Raw genomic sequence first — 17828 nt, 5'->3', positions numbered from 1 at the left:
AGTAGTCCGGGAGTCAGGGGACAAAGGCTGCTCCAGGGTGGTCAGAGGAGAGATTGCTGAAGGCAGAATGGTGAGGGCCCAGCACCGGGTTGGATGTGGAGATGGGTGGGGGGCTGAGGACGACCCCTAGGGGCTGAGCTGGGGGCCTGGGGAGATGGGGGTGTCTCCACGGTAACAGGGAAGTTTCCAAGTTTGTGTTTCAGGTTCCCCCTCTGTTCCAAGGTCTCTCCCAGCACTGATTTCCAAGGAGGATTTTCAGCCCCTTCTTGCTAATTCTGCAGCCATTAGATTTCATGCTTTTCTCCTACAATCAGCCTTTTATACGTGAGGTCTGGCCTGTGTAGTTTACGTGGAATCTTTTCTCCGAGTTTCGCTGTCATCCCTTTGAAAGGACATTTCTTTCAGAGCCAAGATGCCTGTGGCAACGGGCTTATGGCTGTGTCCCAAGTCACAGCTGGGACCCCTGACTCTGCCTCTGACCGCTGGAACTGAGCCGCGCACATAAGGCAGCTGAAGTTCCAGCCCACTCTGGACAGGCAGGGCGACGGGCTCCGGGCTTGGGAACTGCAGTCTCTCACTTCTGTCACTCACCCCCCTTCGGACTTTAGCAGTCACTCCATAAGCCCCGAGTTCTGAATGTAGGGCTAGAAGGGACCTAGCAACAGGTCAGTCTCAGCATTGCACAGGGTGGGCAGTGGACCCCGAGGAGTAATATCGAGTGACTCGCCTGGTGCCATGGAGGTTAGTAACCCAGGGCCTCTCTGACGAAGAATCCAACACTTTATGTTGTAATAGTCTACCTGAGTCTCCGTTTCCCCACCTGGAAAACTGTGTTATTATTAAAATCCAGAGTTGTTTTGTATATAAAATGGAAGGTATGCAAAAGTATCTTGCAATTAGAAAGTACCATTTTATTATTATTATTTTTCTGAGGCAATTGGGGTTAAGTGACTTGACCAGGGTCACACAGCTAGGAAGTGTTAAGTGTCTGAGGCCAAATTTGAATTCAGGTCCTCCTGACTTCAGGGCTGGTGCTCTATCCACTGCACCACCTAGCTGCTCCTCCCCCAGTATCTGCCATATAGTTGGGGCTTGGATCCTCCCAGAGACAGAAACAGGGAGGAGAGGATTCCTCAAGGGCCAGGCACTGGGCTAAGCTCTAGGGACATAAATACCCACATAAACTGTAGTCCTGACCCTCCAGGGCCTCACGTTATAATGATGCAGTCCCTCGAGGGGTCTGGAAAACAGGGAGGGCAGGCGGAAAGTAAGCTTGGACTTTGCCCCCCAAGGTCCTGGGCCTCCTGCCCCCTAACTGTCTCCCTCTTCATTTCCTTAGGGGAACCAGCTGGTTCCTAGCACAAGAGTCAGGGTCTAACCCAGCCCCCAGCCTCCAGGGTAGCGGGGCCTTCTCCACAATGGGCTAGAAGTAAATGTCCCTTGACTTGAACTGAGCTGTTGGAGAAAAGAAAGTCTGCACACAGTCTGACCGGAACCCAGCAAATATCGATGGGATCCTTCTTGGTAGTTTCCAGGGGAAACTGCTAGGGACAAAGAAGGGTCTTGCTGGGCAAGAGACTGAAATCAGCCTCTTGGGCATGGTGAGGTTGAGATCGTGGGGCTTGAGGGGGCCTTTGAGGGCATTAGTCCAACCCACTCCTGCTGGAAACTGAGGACCCGCAGGCTCAGTGCGACGGACTCTCTGGCTCCCCTCCTGCCCTCACTGGGCAGGAGACAGAGAGCAGGGGCCCAGCCCCGGGCAGGAAGGCGCACAAGCCGGCACGCCTAGGGGGCCCAGATTGGCAGACAGGGGAGGGTTCCCAGTGACCGCAGGCAGCGGGCATCCATGTGCCAGCCAGGGGCTTCTCTTGGGACTCCTCTCTTCCTGGAGCCCTGTAAAGATTTCCTCAAACATGGCTCAATTTATTTTTCTTAGGAAAGTGGATACTTGAAGAACATATGACATTTGTTTGCCTCACGTCTGGATTTCTATCAGATTGTAACCTCCAAAGAGCGTGGGGACTTCTCAGACTTCCCAAAGAGCTCTTCCCACATGGGGATCTGGGGACTTCCTCCTGCCCTCCTTTCTCCCTCCCCCTCCCATCTGTAATTAGTCAGGATTAGTGTGGGAAGAGCATCCTTCCCTGGAATTGATAGGTAGATATAAGGCTTAAACTGTGGCTCCAGATGGGTGTGCTGATGGAGGATGCTTCATCTTTCTTGTCTATTTAATGGGAGGAATAAAACAGCCTCCCAGGGCGGTTGTGAAGAGTTAATGAGATAATGTGCATGGAAGAAGACTGTGGTCTTCCCTGTATAAGGCCCCTCCCTGTTCTAGGGAACCCCCCCCCCCCAGCTCTGACAGCCCCTGTTCCAAGGTTACAGAATCATGGACAGTAAAAGCTGGCAGAGGACGTCTCAGTCATCTAGTCCAGGCCACAGAGGGAGGAGTGCCCGCTATAACATACTTGAGAAGCACTCACAGAACCCCAGAGGTAGAGAGCAGAAGGGACAAGAGCTCCCCTCCAGCCTTGTCACTCCTCTTCCATTCCTATGGTCTCACTGACCATGGCTTAGCTGTTTTGTCCGACAGCTCTAGGACCCAAGGTTGTAGTTTTTCTGGGCCCGAAATGGGAGTTCTTCCAGGTATTGAGATGTTCTCTTTAGCTCTTCACAGCAACCATTATTTTTGCTCTGTCCCTTCTAGCGAAAAAGTTCTTTTCTTTTGAGGAGGGGGTGGGAAGCGTTGAAGAACTTGGTCTTATTTTTGATGTCATTTACCTTCATCTCATCTAGCTCAAGCAAAAGTCCTATATCTTTTTTAGTCCTTTTTCTCCAAATATAACTGGTTGTTTTTAGCTTCCTTCAACAGCCTTATTCAGTTCACTGGAAACTTTGAATTACTGACACTGTTCTTATATTCCACGTTCTTATAGTCTTCTTCCACTATCTGGCCCTACTTCCATCTCTATTTCTTCTTCTTTAATCTAAATTAGTTGGGGACTACCTTGCATAGCCATCTTTGGGCAAATGCTGTTTTCCCTTCCTCATTGAAATTGTTTCTCTTTATATCTTAATATCCCTTAATATCGAGAATTTCATTCCAAAAGCATTTTTCATCCCTTTTAAAGCAACTCCTTCCAAAGCATTTAGACTATGGGATCCTACCGTCTCTTCTCTGATGCCACTGATATTTGTTGGTTCCGGTCAGACTATGTGCAGACTTTCTTTGCTCTATCACAGACTCTAGGATGAAGGGGTCATTTCCCCCAAGGGATCATTTGCATCCCAGTAACCAGTTTTCCCTCATCATCTCCATAATATAGTCTTTCCTTGTGGGTTACTCTATCTTTTGAATGAAGAAATGAACAGCAAGCAAGTCAAGATGTCATTAGCTTCTTTGCTGATGGCAGAAAGATTGCTCTAGCAGATGTCTGGTTAACTGAAGTCTTCCTTCCCCCAATCACATCATGTCTCTGAGCTAGTCTTGTGATCTCTTACCCAAATTCTTCATCTATTTCTTATTTCTGTCCAGTTTGAATATAGTATATATTCAGTGACAAAAATGAACATTTCTAACACTAAATTCCTTCCTGATTTTGTCTTTATCCAAATAATTTTTCCTCTCCCCTTCTCATCTTTGACATTCTATAACTCTAAAAATACAGGATTTATCAAATAGATGTTTGTCCCATGCCAACAGCAAAGGCTTGATTCAAGCTTGATTCCAGCTAGTAATTTCCTCTGGATAGTAGTCATGTTTTGCCCATATCTTCAAAATCCCTAGCCTGGCTTCCAAAGCCTTCCAGAATCCATCCAACACTTGCTCTTCTTCTTCTCCAAGCCCCAGGATCTTCATCTTTGAAATGAGGATAATAATTAGATATTTTAGAACATCAGTGAAGCTATTATGTCATCTGAGTGGGTTATTCTTCCACTGGAGTGGATCACATACCATGTACATCTTTCCACCCTGTGTAGTTCTTAGCAATCAATGGCTTTTTGTAAAAACTAAAACCTACAAAGACGATCCATATGGTTCATGGGGATGAGCAGAGCACATGTTATCCTTTGATTGTGCAATGAGACCAGAGAATCTCCTTTTATGCCCCATATTTTCTTTATAATTTGAGTGTGCCACTTCCTCATGCATAAAGAGATCTTTGGCAACATACTGTGGTCTTTCTGCTCCCCTGGCAGTTCTTTATTTTCTTTTGTTGTGATTCTCCCGAGTCCCAGACAAACAGCATCACTGGGTGGGGAGCGAGGAAAAGGGAAGCACGTTATTATTCTATAGCTCAGTAGACTTAACCATCCCAACGTGGGTCATCAGCTGGACAATATTTCAAAGTTGAACTAAATTGAGCTACCATGAGGTCTTATGGGATCATTAACATGGGATTATCGGGGATTGTGTGGGATTAGCATGGGATCCTAGATGCAGAGCTGGAAGGGACCTTAGAGACCATTGAGAACAATTCCTTCATAGCAGGGAAAAGGCCCTGCAAACTGAAGGGATGGACCCAGAGCTACACAGCTGGTGAGTTTCTAAGGGAGGATTTGAATCTTGCTCTTCCTGACCCCAATTTATTACTCTCTCGACCATGCTATGCTTCCTCTGCTCATGGGAAGCATCTTATTGGGGCAAGGGAAGACTTTACCACTACATCTGTTAAATATAACATCTAAGTTAAATACTTAAAAGGGGGGACAGCTAGGGGCGCAGTGGATAGAGCACCAGCCCTGAAGTCAGGAGGACCTGAGTTCAAATCCATCCTCAGACACTTAACACTTCCTGGCTGTGTGACCCTGGACAAGTCACTTAACCCCAATTACCTCAGCAAAATAAATAAAAAGAAAAACTCAACCAACACTAAATATTCCCTGCATCTCTTATGTGTGAGGGAAGGCTCTGCTAAGCCTGAGAGAAAGCCAGCTGGGGCTAGTAACATTCCCTGAGCAGTCTCTTGGAGTAGAGCTCTAAGCTAGTCTCAGTGTGGGAGAGGAGGGAGAGGGCTTTGAAGTCCAGCCTTGAGGGAAACTCATTAAAAGGAAAGAGTCAGAAAATGAATGATAAAGGACAATAAGGAAAGAAAGAGTCCACAGTTAGCAAGTCAGTCAGGAAGAAAGAAACTCAGCTACAGACTTGGACAGGGCAGACGCTAATAACGGAAAGGACTCTGACCTCCAGATCAGGTAAAAGAGTCCTGACATCTATGAAGAAATATTGCAAGACAAAGCAAAATTAATCAGCACTAAGGGGTGCCATGGTGCACAGAGCACTGGGCTTGGAATCAGGAAGTCCTGAGTTCAAATCCAGCCTTAGGCTCTTCCTAGCTGGGTGACTGCGCAAATCATTTCACCTTGAGTTCCTCAGTTTTCTCATCTGTAAAATGAGCTGGAGAAGGAAATGGCAAACCACTCCAGCGTCTCTGTCTAGAAAACCCCAGATGGGGTCAGGAAAAGTCAGATGGTAGTGAATCCAGTGAAGAATTACAATAAGAAAAGGTTCCTTCTCTTGAAAGCTGTCCCAAAGGGGAATGGGTGACTTGGGGAGGGAGGTTCCTCTGGAGGTCTTCAAACAAAGGCTGTGTGAACACCAGCTGGGAATCCCAACTCAGGTATTAGACAAGCATAGACTGAGGTCCCCCCTTCCAACTTGGTGATGCTGATGATTTCTAAGGGGCCATTTGGCAGATGAATACAAGCTATAATGGTGGAGGGTGAGGAATTAAAAGGTTGTGGGGGGACAGAAGAACCCTTCTCTGGTATTTGTGAAGTCACAGAAAGAATCACTTCCCACTTCCCTGCTGTCCCTTTGACTGGTTGGGTTGCCCAGAGGACCAAATGAGACATTAGTAAAGCATTTGGCACATAGTAGGTGCTTGACAAATATTCCCTTCCCTTTCCCCAGTGGTAAGGATAAAATTAATTACAACCCATGGCATTGGGTGACTTACAGGGAGCTTTCATCACTGCTTACTCCCATTTTATAAATGGGGGCACTGAGGAGCCTTGCCCCACATCCCACGGCTCTTATGGGTCCAAGCCCCCCAGTCTCTCCTGGGTCCCTGCACATGTAGGTGACTGCTTTGATGACGTTTCCCCGTGTTCTCTGTGTTGCAGACATAGACGAATGTGAAAATGACTACTACAATGGGGGCTGTGTCCACGAGTGCATCAACATCCCAGGAAACTACAGGTGCACCTGTTATGACGGCTTCATGCTGGCTCACGACGGCCACAACTGCCTGGGTGAGTGAGGCCGGGGGCCGGGGGAGGGCCTGGGGGTGGCCCGGGCCCAGCCTTGGGTTCCAGGAGCCATCATCGGCCTGGTGGAGCAGAGGCAGCCGGGGCACAGGACGTGGGCCCAGAGTGAGCTGGGAGTGCTTGGGAGCAAAGGATGCCCTCCAAGCTGTATAGATGCTGTGATGGTGTTGGAGTACAGAGATGTATGGGAGTGATGGGCTTGGCCAAATATGGGCCCATTGAGACCCAAGGGGGACCTTACAGGGGGTGTCAGAGCTGGAGGGCTCAGAACTGGGCACGTCAGAGCTGGAGGGCTCAGAGCAGGGTGTGTCAGAGCTGGAGGGCTCAGGGTGTCAGGACAGGAAGGGATCTCAGAAAGGAACCAACTACGCCCTTTTACCCAACAAGCAGCAGAAGCCCAGAGAAGCGATGGGCTTAACCAAATTTGTCCCAGAAGCCCCGGTAGAGTTGATTTGGAACCACACCATGTTAAAGTCTGAGGAGGCGGCTCGTTTTCCCTTGGCTGGCGAGCTCTGGCTGTGGCTTCTGGCTGGAGGCGCATCCTGGATCACGCTGTTTGAGGCAGAAGGTGACTCCTTTGGTTCCCCAATCCCCCTTCCGGCAAAACCACGTTATTCTGATTCATCGCCTTCAGAGCTTCCTCCAGATGTTCTCGCCAGGCGTGAAGAAACGTAGAAGAAAACGTTTTCCTGGTTCTCCTGAGAGAAGCTGCAAGGGCCGAGAGGCTCCCCCAGCTCTGGCACCCGGCGTGTTTGGGAAGGGCAACCACAAGCTAGCATGTATTTAAAGGAGAGCAGGCAGAAAGGTGCGAGGGGGAGAGGGTCGGAGACTCCTGCCATCTGGACACCAGGTGAAGGAGCTGGGGACATTTAGTCTGAAGGAGGAAAGACAAGGGGCAGGATGACCAGTGTCCATCATCTGAGGGATGAAGGTGACGGGAGACCCTCCTCCAGAGGCCCGGCTCAGATTTCTGCCAGAGGAATTTAACAGCATTTATTGACAAACTTCTGTGCGACAGACACTGTGCTGGGCCAGGAAACAAAGATAGAACAAGGCAGCCCTAACCCTCGCCTGCCACGTCACTGGCCATGTCCAGAGCACGTCCTAGAGCACAGAGTGGGTGCTGATAACCCTCGGGGCTCCAGCATGGAGGCGGCCTTTGGGCCACATGGGAACCCTCTGAAAGAACTAGAGAGGAGACTTTGGGATGACTGGGTAGCCCTTAGGCAGACAGGGGCCTGCTCTCTCCTCCGGGTCCCCAAGGACAGACCAGAACTTACAGAGAGAAGCACGTAGCCTTGATAGAAAGAAAGTGGAAAGCCTCTGACTCCCCAGCCATGCTGGGTCCCCTTTCCTGCACTGTAACAGTTGCCTCCCCCATACCTGGCTCCTGGCACACCTGGCTGCTGTTTCACCAGGTGAGCGGTATCCTGGAAGCAAATCTCATTTTGTGCCCCAAGAAAAGAGCACATGAAAAAAATATAGATTTAGGATCAAAACACTGAGAAAATCTATATTAGGATCTGCCCCCCAAAAGTTCAGTTCCATAAATCTCTGTTATAAGCAAGGTTCTTACGGTTGTTTGGGGTACAAAGGTGAAACGCCACTCAGCCCCTGTCCTCCTGGAGTTGCACATAAAGAAAATATGCGAAGTCTAGTATGCTGGGGGCAAAGGGGAAATCCAGATGAAGTGCCCTGGGGATTTTGGAGGAGGAAGAGAATATTTTTCTTTTTGTGAAGGAGGGGGAATCAAGGAAGGTTTCTGGCCCAAGGGTGGGCCTTGAGGAGAGAATGATTTCCATGGAAACAGATGAGGAAATCATCTTTCCTCAAGCTTCCATTTCCAACAATCCATAAGGCTCTTTATTCCAACTCTTACAGATTAGGAGACTGAGGCCCACAAAGTTAGCGACTGAGTGCCCCAGGTTACTTAGGAGACTGAGATGGGATCTGCCTGTACTGAGATAACAGGGGTCACCCCATAATTACCCACTGTTGGCCATCATCCCCCCCCCCCCCCCCCCGCTAGAATTCATGAGGCCCGTGGTCTGACTTTCTGGAACCATGCTGATGTAACCTTCTGTGGAGAGCCTCAGCTGGATCCATGGCTGCTGATAATCACAGAAGTGCTAATCATCATCATTTCAACAAACGGTTCAGCCTGAAAAGTATTTCCAGATTAATTTGGGAAGATGAGGCCAATGGCTTAAAGTTTATTCTTTTTTCCCCCCTTATTCCCCTTTTTTCTCCACTAAAGTAAGCGGCCTTTCCTTGGGGCAGTCTCTGGCCAATGGATTTGTCCTGGAAAGAGGCCAGGTTCTTCCTGGGGGGGAGCCAGAATCCCTCTCTATTTGACATTTTTATTGGGGGGATTTCTTAAATAGAACTGAAAATGACCCTGTAGGGAATCAAGCTGTAAATGAGCTGGTTTTTTCAGCTAAAGAACCAAGGGGACTAACAGAGGGGTCTTTTGAAAAAAGGAGCAATCGCTAGATAAGATGAGTGATAGTTATTTAACCTGATACAATGAGATCGTTTTTGCATCTTAAATGAAAACCAGTGGTAGGTGCATTTTTCTCCTTCCCCTCAAAGTACCAGAGCCCCAGAGTTCACTCGTCCAGATGCAGTCTTTTCCTGGGCTCTTGTCATTCATAGATGGGAAAAGAGCTTCCTCAAGCTCCTTGCCCCTAGGATGCCACAGGGACCCCCCTATGGCTCTCTGTTGGCTCCCTCCAGGATCTTGGCTGGCTGTAGGCAGCGGGTCCCAAAACGTACCCCTTCCCCATCCATCACTGAGCACTGGTCAGGCAGTGTCGGGGCTTGAGGGTGTCGTTCTCTCCCTGTGAGAGCGGAAATCAAAGTAACTCTGATCCCATCTTAGCCTGACAACCATAAACCGAGAATCAGAGAAGCTTAAAGCTAAAAGGGCCCTAAGAGGAGCAGAGGGCTCCAGAGGGCTAAGAGGTCTCAGTTGGACCCACAGGCGGCAGGGCCAGAAGGCAACTTTCTGGGACATTTTGGACCTTTAGGCCGACCAACCAACCGGCCCAGAGCACAGACCTATTGGGTGCCAGGGTATTGCCCTGAGGGTGCTCTCGGGGTATTAGAAATAGTCACAGGCAAGTGGACAACATAAAGACCACGAAAACTCAGGAATGAGCCTCTAGCAACCGGTGGAGACAGGAAAGCAGGACAGCTGCTACTGTCCCCCCAGCAAGCCACCATTTAAAGATGGCTGTCAGATTGACACTTGCTGAGGGTAATGGGCGTGGACGGGAAGGGGCCGTTGTCCCACTTTCTCACTTCACCTACCTTTTGTGGAAGTGGGAGAGGGCAGCAGCTACATGTTGCACGTTTTGAAACTTTTTCAATGTATTGATTGGTTGTATTGATTTTTTCTCTAGTTGTTAGATGGGATGACTCTGGGAGAGAACAGGGGAAGGAAAAAGATACTGGTGGGAATGATGAGAATGTGAAAAACAAAAGACATGATAATTTTTTAAAGGAGTGGTAACTTCAGGGAAATGTCTCATTCAAAGATCAGACTGGATAACGGGTAGCCAGTGCTGAGCCCGCGGGAGAGCCTCCAGCCTGGCACCCCAGGGCCGGGAGCCTGCCAGGGCTAGCCATCCACTTGCCAGCTAACAGGATCTGCCTTCTGGGAAGGAGTCTGGGAGATCGCAAAAGCAGAGCAGCTCAGGCAGGAGGGGCCCGATGGGACAAAGATCTGCTCGACCCAACAAAGGGAGCTCTCATGATGGGAAAGCAGTTAAGCAATCAAGCGAGCCCCACCCCCCCAGTTGTAAAGCAGCTTCCAAAGAGCGCCAAGCCTGGGCTCTGGGCAGGCCCCAAACCAGTCCCTGCTCTTGGGAAACCTCCTTTCTGTGGGACAGAGCAACAGATATACAAATGGGAACCAGGGACCAAATGTATGTAAGGAAATGGAGGTGGGCCAGGGGTCAGGAAGGGTAGCAGGGGGAGCTGTTGAAGACGGGGCGACCTGAAGCCAAACCACATTAAAATGCAATCGGGAAAGAGTTCATAAAAGAAATAAAAATACAATAGGATATTGATAATGTGAATATGTGGTTTTCTAAGCCAAAATGCTGCTGGCCGGGAACCATGTGCATCATCTTATGGATTTGCATTTGACACCATTGGAACAGAAGACAGAACTTAAGTTGACTCTGGAGAGCAGCCAGTGATTTTAAGGACAGAGGGGGGTGGGTAAGATCTGGAGTGGGGGGGGGAGGTCTGGGGGGGGGGCTGTCAAGGGCACAGGAAACCAAGCTAAAGCGGAGGAGGAGGAAGGGAGGAGGCCGATTTGGCTGGAACATGAGTGTGTGAACGTCATTCATCCACCACCAGCCGGGAAGATAGGCTGGGGTGTGAAATGGCAGAGTTTGCAGTCTAAAAGCAATGAGTGGCTGGGAATGGTGGTGGGATCTGAGCTTTAGGGAGATGGCTTTGGGGGCTACAGGGAAAGTGGATTAAAGAGAAAAGGCTGGGAGATCGATAGCCGGGGAGGAAGTGATAGCATCTGAATCATCTATAGGGTCGCATTAATGAAGGGAAGATAGAGTGAGAGAGAGAGAATGGAGAACACTTGGCAATGATTGGCTGTGGGGAGCCAGTGAAGGTGAGGGCGGGCCGTGAGAGGGAGCAATTGAGGATGCTTCTGGCACTGCGAGTGTGAATGATAAAGAGAAGCTTAAGGCAGGGGTTTAGGAAGCAGATGAGTTCTATTTTGAATATGTGGAGCTTGAGACATGCAGGTGACATCAGAGTGGAAATGTCAGCTTCTGGGCAGTTCTTGTTCAACACCCCCACTTCCCCGTCTCCATCCGTCTCCTGCAGGTTCTCCCCATTGCTCCAGGGTTGAGGTCTGTCCTGGGGCAGCCCCCTTGAAGGCAGCTCTCTTCTTTCCCTTGTCCTGGGTTTTCTGGCCTGACAATTTAGTGGGTACCAGGAAGAAAAGGAAGGGGGAGCAGCTGGAGCCTTTCCCAGATCTTTACCGTCTGCCAACGAACGTCAGAGTTTCTTCCGTCTCTCTGTAACTGCAGAATCACATTCACTCTGAGTCAGAACGTCTCACTAACCAATCCCAGAGGAGGGAATTGGACTATGATGTCACCAGCTTCTGCCTGAACATCACCAGTGCTGGAAAACTCGGGCGCCCGCTGGGGCTTCCTGCAGCCAGACAGCTCCCATTGGCAAGGCTCCTCTGCCGCACAGAAGCCACTGTTCGGTCGCTTCTGCCCCCAGGAGCCAACCATGGCAGCTAATAACAGCTGACAGTTATGGAGGGCCTACTATGTACTACTGCGCATGTGCTGAGCACTTTACCAATACCTCATTGGATACTCACAATGATCCTGAGAGGGGGATGCCGTTATTATTTCTGGAAACTGAGGCAGGCACCGGTGAAATGGTTATGTAAAAACAAGATTGATTGGGGTGGTAAATACAGGGAAGTCATGAAAATGGTTTGAAAAAGGCTTCCTGTAGAAAGTGGGATTGTAGCTTGGATTTGAAGGAAGCCACAGGAACCAGAACAATGAGATGAGAAGGAAGGGCATTCCTGGAAGGGGGCATAGCCAGGGAAAGGCCCAGATTCAGGAGATGGAGTGTCTTGTTTAAGAAACAGCAAGAAGGTTGTTTGGGCAGGGGAATGAGAGGGTAGGAGGGAAGAGGAAGCAGGATGTGAGGAACAAGAAGACTGAAAAGGTGGGAAGGGGTAAGCTTCTTGTAGTTCTGAGATTCCCTGACCTCTGGATGGAAAATTAGAGTCAGGGTCTCACCAAGGCACTGGACAGTGGACCTCTCCTGCTCCTTGTTCTCAAAGAAGCTGAAGTTTCAAGAGTGTGAGGGAGGATGGGTTGGGGAAAAGCCTGGAATTTCAAGAGTGTGAGGAAAACTGAGTTGGGGAAGAGGCTGGAGATGCAAGAGTGAGGAAGGTTGGGTTGGGATAGAGGCTGGAGTTCCAAGACTGTGAGGAAGTTGCTCCCCCTACTCCCCAGATGCTGAATGTCAGCCAATTGTAGCACTAATTAATTTAAGATTGCATCATCATGGTCATGATTAAAGGGCCCAATGCCCTCTGCCTTCCTTTTGAAGCACATTTCCTTGGCTCTCAGGGGACAGCTGGAGGCAATGTGCTGTTTGCCGAACCCCTTGAATGAAGGCTGCAATTGCCTGTGTTTATTTTTCTTTATACTTAGACAGTTCAGTTCAGTTCCCTTCGGAGGGAAGGAGAAACATGGAGCATTTTTAATGTGGAACTAAATAATCCACTGAGGTCACACGCTCTGTAAACAGCCAGCATTTTTACCAGGCACTTGAAAGATTCCTTCCTGTTTTCTTATTTATCAGCCTCATTCCTCTCACTGATGGCCCTCTCCTTTGGTGCCTCATTGGGGTGTGCGGGTGACCCCAGGCTCTCAAAGGCCACACCAGCAAAGCACAGACACTGACAGGCCGGAAAGGCTTCACACATGGGCCACTGGGGGCCTGTCAGCTGTCACTCCGCAGCCAGCCCCGTGGAGGACTGGTCCTCGAGTAATGAATTATTTTGGCAACATATATTATTATTCGGGATGACTTGTGTCCATGGAACCTTCTGAACTCCTCTTAGAATGATCAGCCACAGCGGAACACAATGTACTCTGACCCGTACATCATAATGTCATTGATTCTCTTTGAAAATAAAGGACCAACATTTTGGCAAAGATGAAGGATCAATCTCCAAGTGATAAATTATTTTGGCAAAGATGTGTCAAAATGAGCAAAGCCAGGCTTGAAGGAAGGAAGGAAAGAAGGAAAAGAGGGAGGAAGGGAGAGAGGAAGAAAGGAAGGAAGGAAGGAAGGAAAGAAGGAAGGAAGGAAGGAGGGAGGGAAGGAGGGGGGGAAAGAGGGAGAAAGGAAGGGGGAGGGGAGGAAGAAAAAAAAAGGAAGGAAAAGAGGGAGGGAAGGCAGGAGGGAAAGAGGGAAGAAGGGAAAGAGAAAGGGAGGGAGGAAGAAAGGAAGGAAGGAAAGGAGGGAGGGAGGGAGGAAGGAAGGAAGGAAGGAAAGAAGGAAGGAAGGAAACATACTTTTATTCAAAACCTACTAGGTGCCAAGTAGTATGCTAAGTCCTTGACAAATGTCATCTCATTTGATCCTCATAACAGTTCTGGTAGGTAGGTACTATAATTACCTCCATTTTACACATGAAGAAATTGAGGCAGACTGGTGACTTGCCCAGGGTTACACAGCTAGTAAGTGTCTGAAGTTGGATTTTAAGTCGGGCCTTTCTGATCCCAGGACCCCCACTTCTCCACCACATCATTTAGCCCCTTTGTTTGTTTGTTTCTTTCTTTCTTTTTTAATAACTTTTTTATTGACAGAACCCATGCCAGGGTAATTTTTTACATTATCCCTTGCACTCACTTCTGTTCCAATTTTTCCCCTCCCTCCCTCCACCCCCTCCCCCAGATGGCAAGCAGTCCTATACATGTTAAATAGGTTACAGTAGATCTTGGATACAATATATGTGTGCAGAACCGAACAGTTCTCTTGTTGCTCAGGGAGAATTGGATTTAGAAGGTAAAAATAACCCGGGAAGAAGAACAAAAATGCAAACAGTTTACATTAATTTCCTAGTGTTCTTTCTTTGGGTGTAGCTGCTTCTGTCCATCCTTGATCAATTGAAACTGAGCTAGATCTCTTTGTTGAAGAAATCCATCCTCATACAGTATCGTTGTTGAGGTATTTAATGATCTCCTGGTTCTGCTCATTTCACTCAGCATCAGTTCATGTAAGTCTCACCAATCCTCTCTGTATTCATCCTGCTGGTCGTTTCTTACAGAACAATAATATTCCATAACATTCATATACCACAATTTACTCAACCATTCTCCAATTGATGGGCATCCATTCATTTTCCAGCTTCTAGCCACTACAAACAAACCCCTTTGTTTCAACTCGTCTATCTTTGCTTCTCCAATCCAGTTCCCCCAGCTGACCCTCCAAGGACTCAGGTGGCCCTCTCAGGATGCTCCGCAGCTAATCAGGGTCCTCACACACAGAACTGAACCATTCTCTGGATGAGAGCTGACAAAGGCTGAGAACAGTGGATCTCCTACTTCCCCATTCCCCATGCAGGCTCTAAACACCAGTAACCATTTACTCTTTCATTGAAGTCACAAGTGCCTTCAATGTGCCCGACACCAGAGGAGGACTGAAGTTTAGGTGGTCCCTGCCTTGGGAGTCCTCAGCCCCATGGGTACTGGGAGATGCTTTGGGAGGGGAGCTTCCACCAGAAGAGATCCTAGAGCCTGAAGACAAGAGGTTCCAGGTCAGCCGGCCAAGGCTGGGCAGCCGGGCTGTGCTGAGCCTCCTAGACAGCCTGGTAGGGGTGAACCCTCCTCATGGATTCGCCTGTAGGCCTGGATGGTACCCTTAGCTTCAGGAGAAGCCAGACTGGCTGGTGACCCTCACCACATTTTCTTTTTTCTTTCTGAAGGTGCATTGCATTTAGAAACTTAGATATCTGTTCACATTGCTCTTTGTCTGAGCCATGGCTCTTTTTGTTTGTTTTTGCTAAATTCAAAATATAATTATTTTCTGACTGATTTTTGACCAGAAGAGGAATTGGAGAGCTGAGTCCCCAGCAAGACCCTTTGAGGCTGCCTGACTGTGATGGGCACATCATGGGGATTTATGAGCTAAAGAAGGGCATGGGACACTGTGCTTGTGCCAGGCCCTCAGAGAGGCAGCATGGTAGACAGGAGAAGGAGTCTGGCCATGAGTCAAAAGCCTCTGAGAACCGAGGCCGATCTGAGGACTGGAGCAATCTGGCTCCTGACTTCACTGATTTACTGAAGTAACTTTCTCCAGAGTTACCAAAGGTCTCTTAATCCTCCAGTTTAACGGTCATCACCATCCTGGTTTTCTAAGCCTCTCCTTTTCCAGTCTGGTTTCTGCATCTGACCTGCTGGCTGCTCTGCCAGGCTCTCTCTTGGGCCTCCTCCTACCTCCCCGGCCACTCCTTTATTGGATTATCAGCCAAATGCTCTTGCCTAATTGTGGGTGTCCCTCAAGACTCTTTCCGGGGCTCCTTCTCTTCCCTCTTTGGTCACTTATCTAGCCTTTGTGTTGAGTGCTGGGGATTTAAAGACAGGCCAAAACAGTCCCTGCTCCCAAGAAACTCACAGTCCAATGTTGATAGTAGTGGTGGTGGGGTAAATGACTAAGTATGTACAAGATGTCTTGTTGATCCTCCCTTTTTATCTCTAACCCTAATTTGACTCCCACTAGTTCAATTTTTCTCTCTATGTAGTGAACTCCCAGGTCTACATATCTGGCCCTTACCTCTCTGAACTCCATTCAAGTATTACCAGCCATCTTTTGGATAATTCAAATTCAGTGTGCCAAAGATATCTCAAACTCAGTATATCCACAATTGAACTCATTATCTCTTCCCCAAACTCATCCCTCTTCAGAACTTCCCTAGTCCTATTAAAGGTACCAATGTCCTTTGAGGTGCCCAGCATCATAACCGTGATATAGATATCATCCTTACCTGCTCCCCCACATGTCCAGTTCTCTACAGTATCTCTGATATATACGCTTCTTTTTTTTCACCTCTGGGATCACTTCAGTGTATTGTCCTGGTCACCTGCAAATCATTTTGTTTATGAATCACTGTAATCCCTGAGAGTACTGAATAATCTCAATCTATGACCTGGTACTTTAAGTCCTGATGCATAATTGGAGAGCCATTTTCTACTCATCACCTTCTTGGAGCCAATTTAGTAAAGATTACTTCCCAGTCCAGCAAGTACAGCTGGTCAACTATCAGTACATAGGACGACTGATCTTAAGAATTTCAGGCATAGAGAACCATATGGCCAATGCAATGGAACAGACATTTATTCAGCATTGATTCAATACTTAGTCAATCAAGAAGTACTTAATTAAGTGCATACTATATGCCAAGCACTATATGTGCTGGAGAAATAAAGGCAAAAGATAATCCTACTTTCAAGGAGTACGGTCCCATAGGGGAAAAAAACCCATGAGAACTACTATGTACAAACAAGCTGCAGACATGATAAACTGAGCATAGTATCAGAGGAAAAATGTTAATGAGATCTGGGAACGTGAATTTTAGGATGAGATTCAAAGGAAGTCAGAAAGTACAGATGGGGGTGGGGAGAGTTCTAGGCATAGGGGACAGCCAGTAAAAATTCTAAGTTAGAGATGGAATATTGTAGGTGAGGAACTTCAAGGAGGAGAATATCACTAGATCATAGACTATATGGAGGGAGTGAGGCATGAGAAGCCTGGAAAGGTACTAGGGGAACAGATCATGAAGAGCTTTTGAGGTCAAACAGAAGATTTTTCATTTGATCTTCAAAGTAACAGGGAACAATCCCTGGAGATGACTGAATGGAGTGGGATGGGGTGACACGATTAGATTTGGGCTTTAAGGAGCTCGGTTTGACACATGAGTTAATGGTGGCCTGGGAGAGAGACCAACCAACAGGCTATTTCAGTTGTCCAGGTGTGAGGGGACCTGCTGACCAGATCAGTGGTGGTGCTTCACTTGTTGTAGATAGCCACCTCAAGTAGTTCACCCAGGAAAGGAAGGAGAGATCCAGGATGAGAGCTAGTGGGGATAAACAGATAAAGGGAGGGTTTTTCGAGAAGGGGGAGACATGCACATGTTTGCAGGTAGTAAGAGGTAGTCAGGAGACAGGAAGAGATTGTGATGATGGAGGAGGCAATCTTCTGGAGAAGACAGGGTGGAATGGGATTATTTGTGCACAAAGAGGGGTTTACTCTCATAAGAAGGCCCACCCTTGATGCAAAATAGGTAAAAGAGGAGATAAGGGAAGAAAGATATGATCATTTTTGTGGGTAGCAACAGTACAGTGAAAAAGTAGATTGTGGGAAATGGCAAATTGAAGAATTGAGAGGTTAGTGTGTTTGAGAGAATATCAACATGTATGTTGAAGTTCTTTTGTATGAGGGCAGCAGTTCGAGAGGAGGGAAAGACTGTGAGACAGACTCTAAAATCATTGAAGAAGAAAAGAGATTGTTTGAGATGTTTGTAAACAATACCCACCAGAAACTAGATTCGGTGATAAATGGATATTGAAGAAACTTCAGAAGAGCAGAGGTTATTGAGTATTTGGTAAGAAGTGGAGAGTCGTGTGGCACTGGGGATCAAGAAATCAGTCTCATAACTAGAGTTACAAAGGATGGCCAGAGAAGTTCTGTTATCAGAAGGAAGTCAGTTCGGGATGAGCACAAAAAAATGGAGGAAACAAGAAATGAAAAGGCTGAAGGAGAAAGCTAGCTTTACGCTATGCAAAACTGCTCAGAATAAAAAACAATCCCTGCTCTCCAAAAACTTACATTCTACTGCAGGATATGACACGTTAAGAGATAACTAAATTGAAGATAAATTTGGGGTGAGGAGGAAACAGTCACAATTCAGGGAATCAAGAAAGGCTCCTTGAGCCTTGAGGAGAGTTAGGGGCATTAAGACACAGAGATAAAAAGGGAGTATA

General features: G+C 47.8%; 1 protein-coding gene and 1 long non-coding RNA gene across 6 annotated transcripts in view; one reads left to right on the top strand and one right to left on the bottom strand.

Annotated features, from left to right (window-relative positions):
• Positions 1-17828, top strand: part of SCUBE1 (signal peptide, CUB domain and EGF like domain containing 1) — a 216090-nt gene that overhangs the window by 21531 nt on the left and 176731 nt on the right. For all 5 annotated transcript variants that reach the window (XM_031938459.1, XM_031938457.1, XM_031938456.1 and 2 more), the window contains exon 3: positions 6127-6255. In XM_031938459.1, coding sequence (XP_031794319.1) covers positions 6127-6255 — 129 coding nt within the window. The remainder of the gene's footprint in view (positions 1-6126; positions 6256-17828) is intronic.
• Positions 7483-11661, bottom strand: LOC116419285. Its single transcript, XR_004229553.1, has 3 exons — positions 11286-11661; positions 9583-9692; positions 7483-9110 (listed from the first exon to the last, which is right to left on the bottom strand). It is a non-coding gene; the product is annotated as an uncharacterized LOC116419285 (long non-coding RNA).

This window comes from Sarcophilus harrisii, chromosome 5 (assembly GCF_902635505.1).
Source record: "Sarcophilus harrisii chromosome 5, mSarHar1.11, whole genome shotgun sequence".
Classification (NCBI taxonomy): Eukaryota; Metazoa; Chordata; class Mammalia; order Dasyuromorphia; family Dasyuridae; genus Sarcophilus; species Sarcophilus harrisii.
Note: the sequence above shows the minus strand (reverse complement) of the source record. Positions and strands in the feature narration are given on the sequence as shown.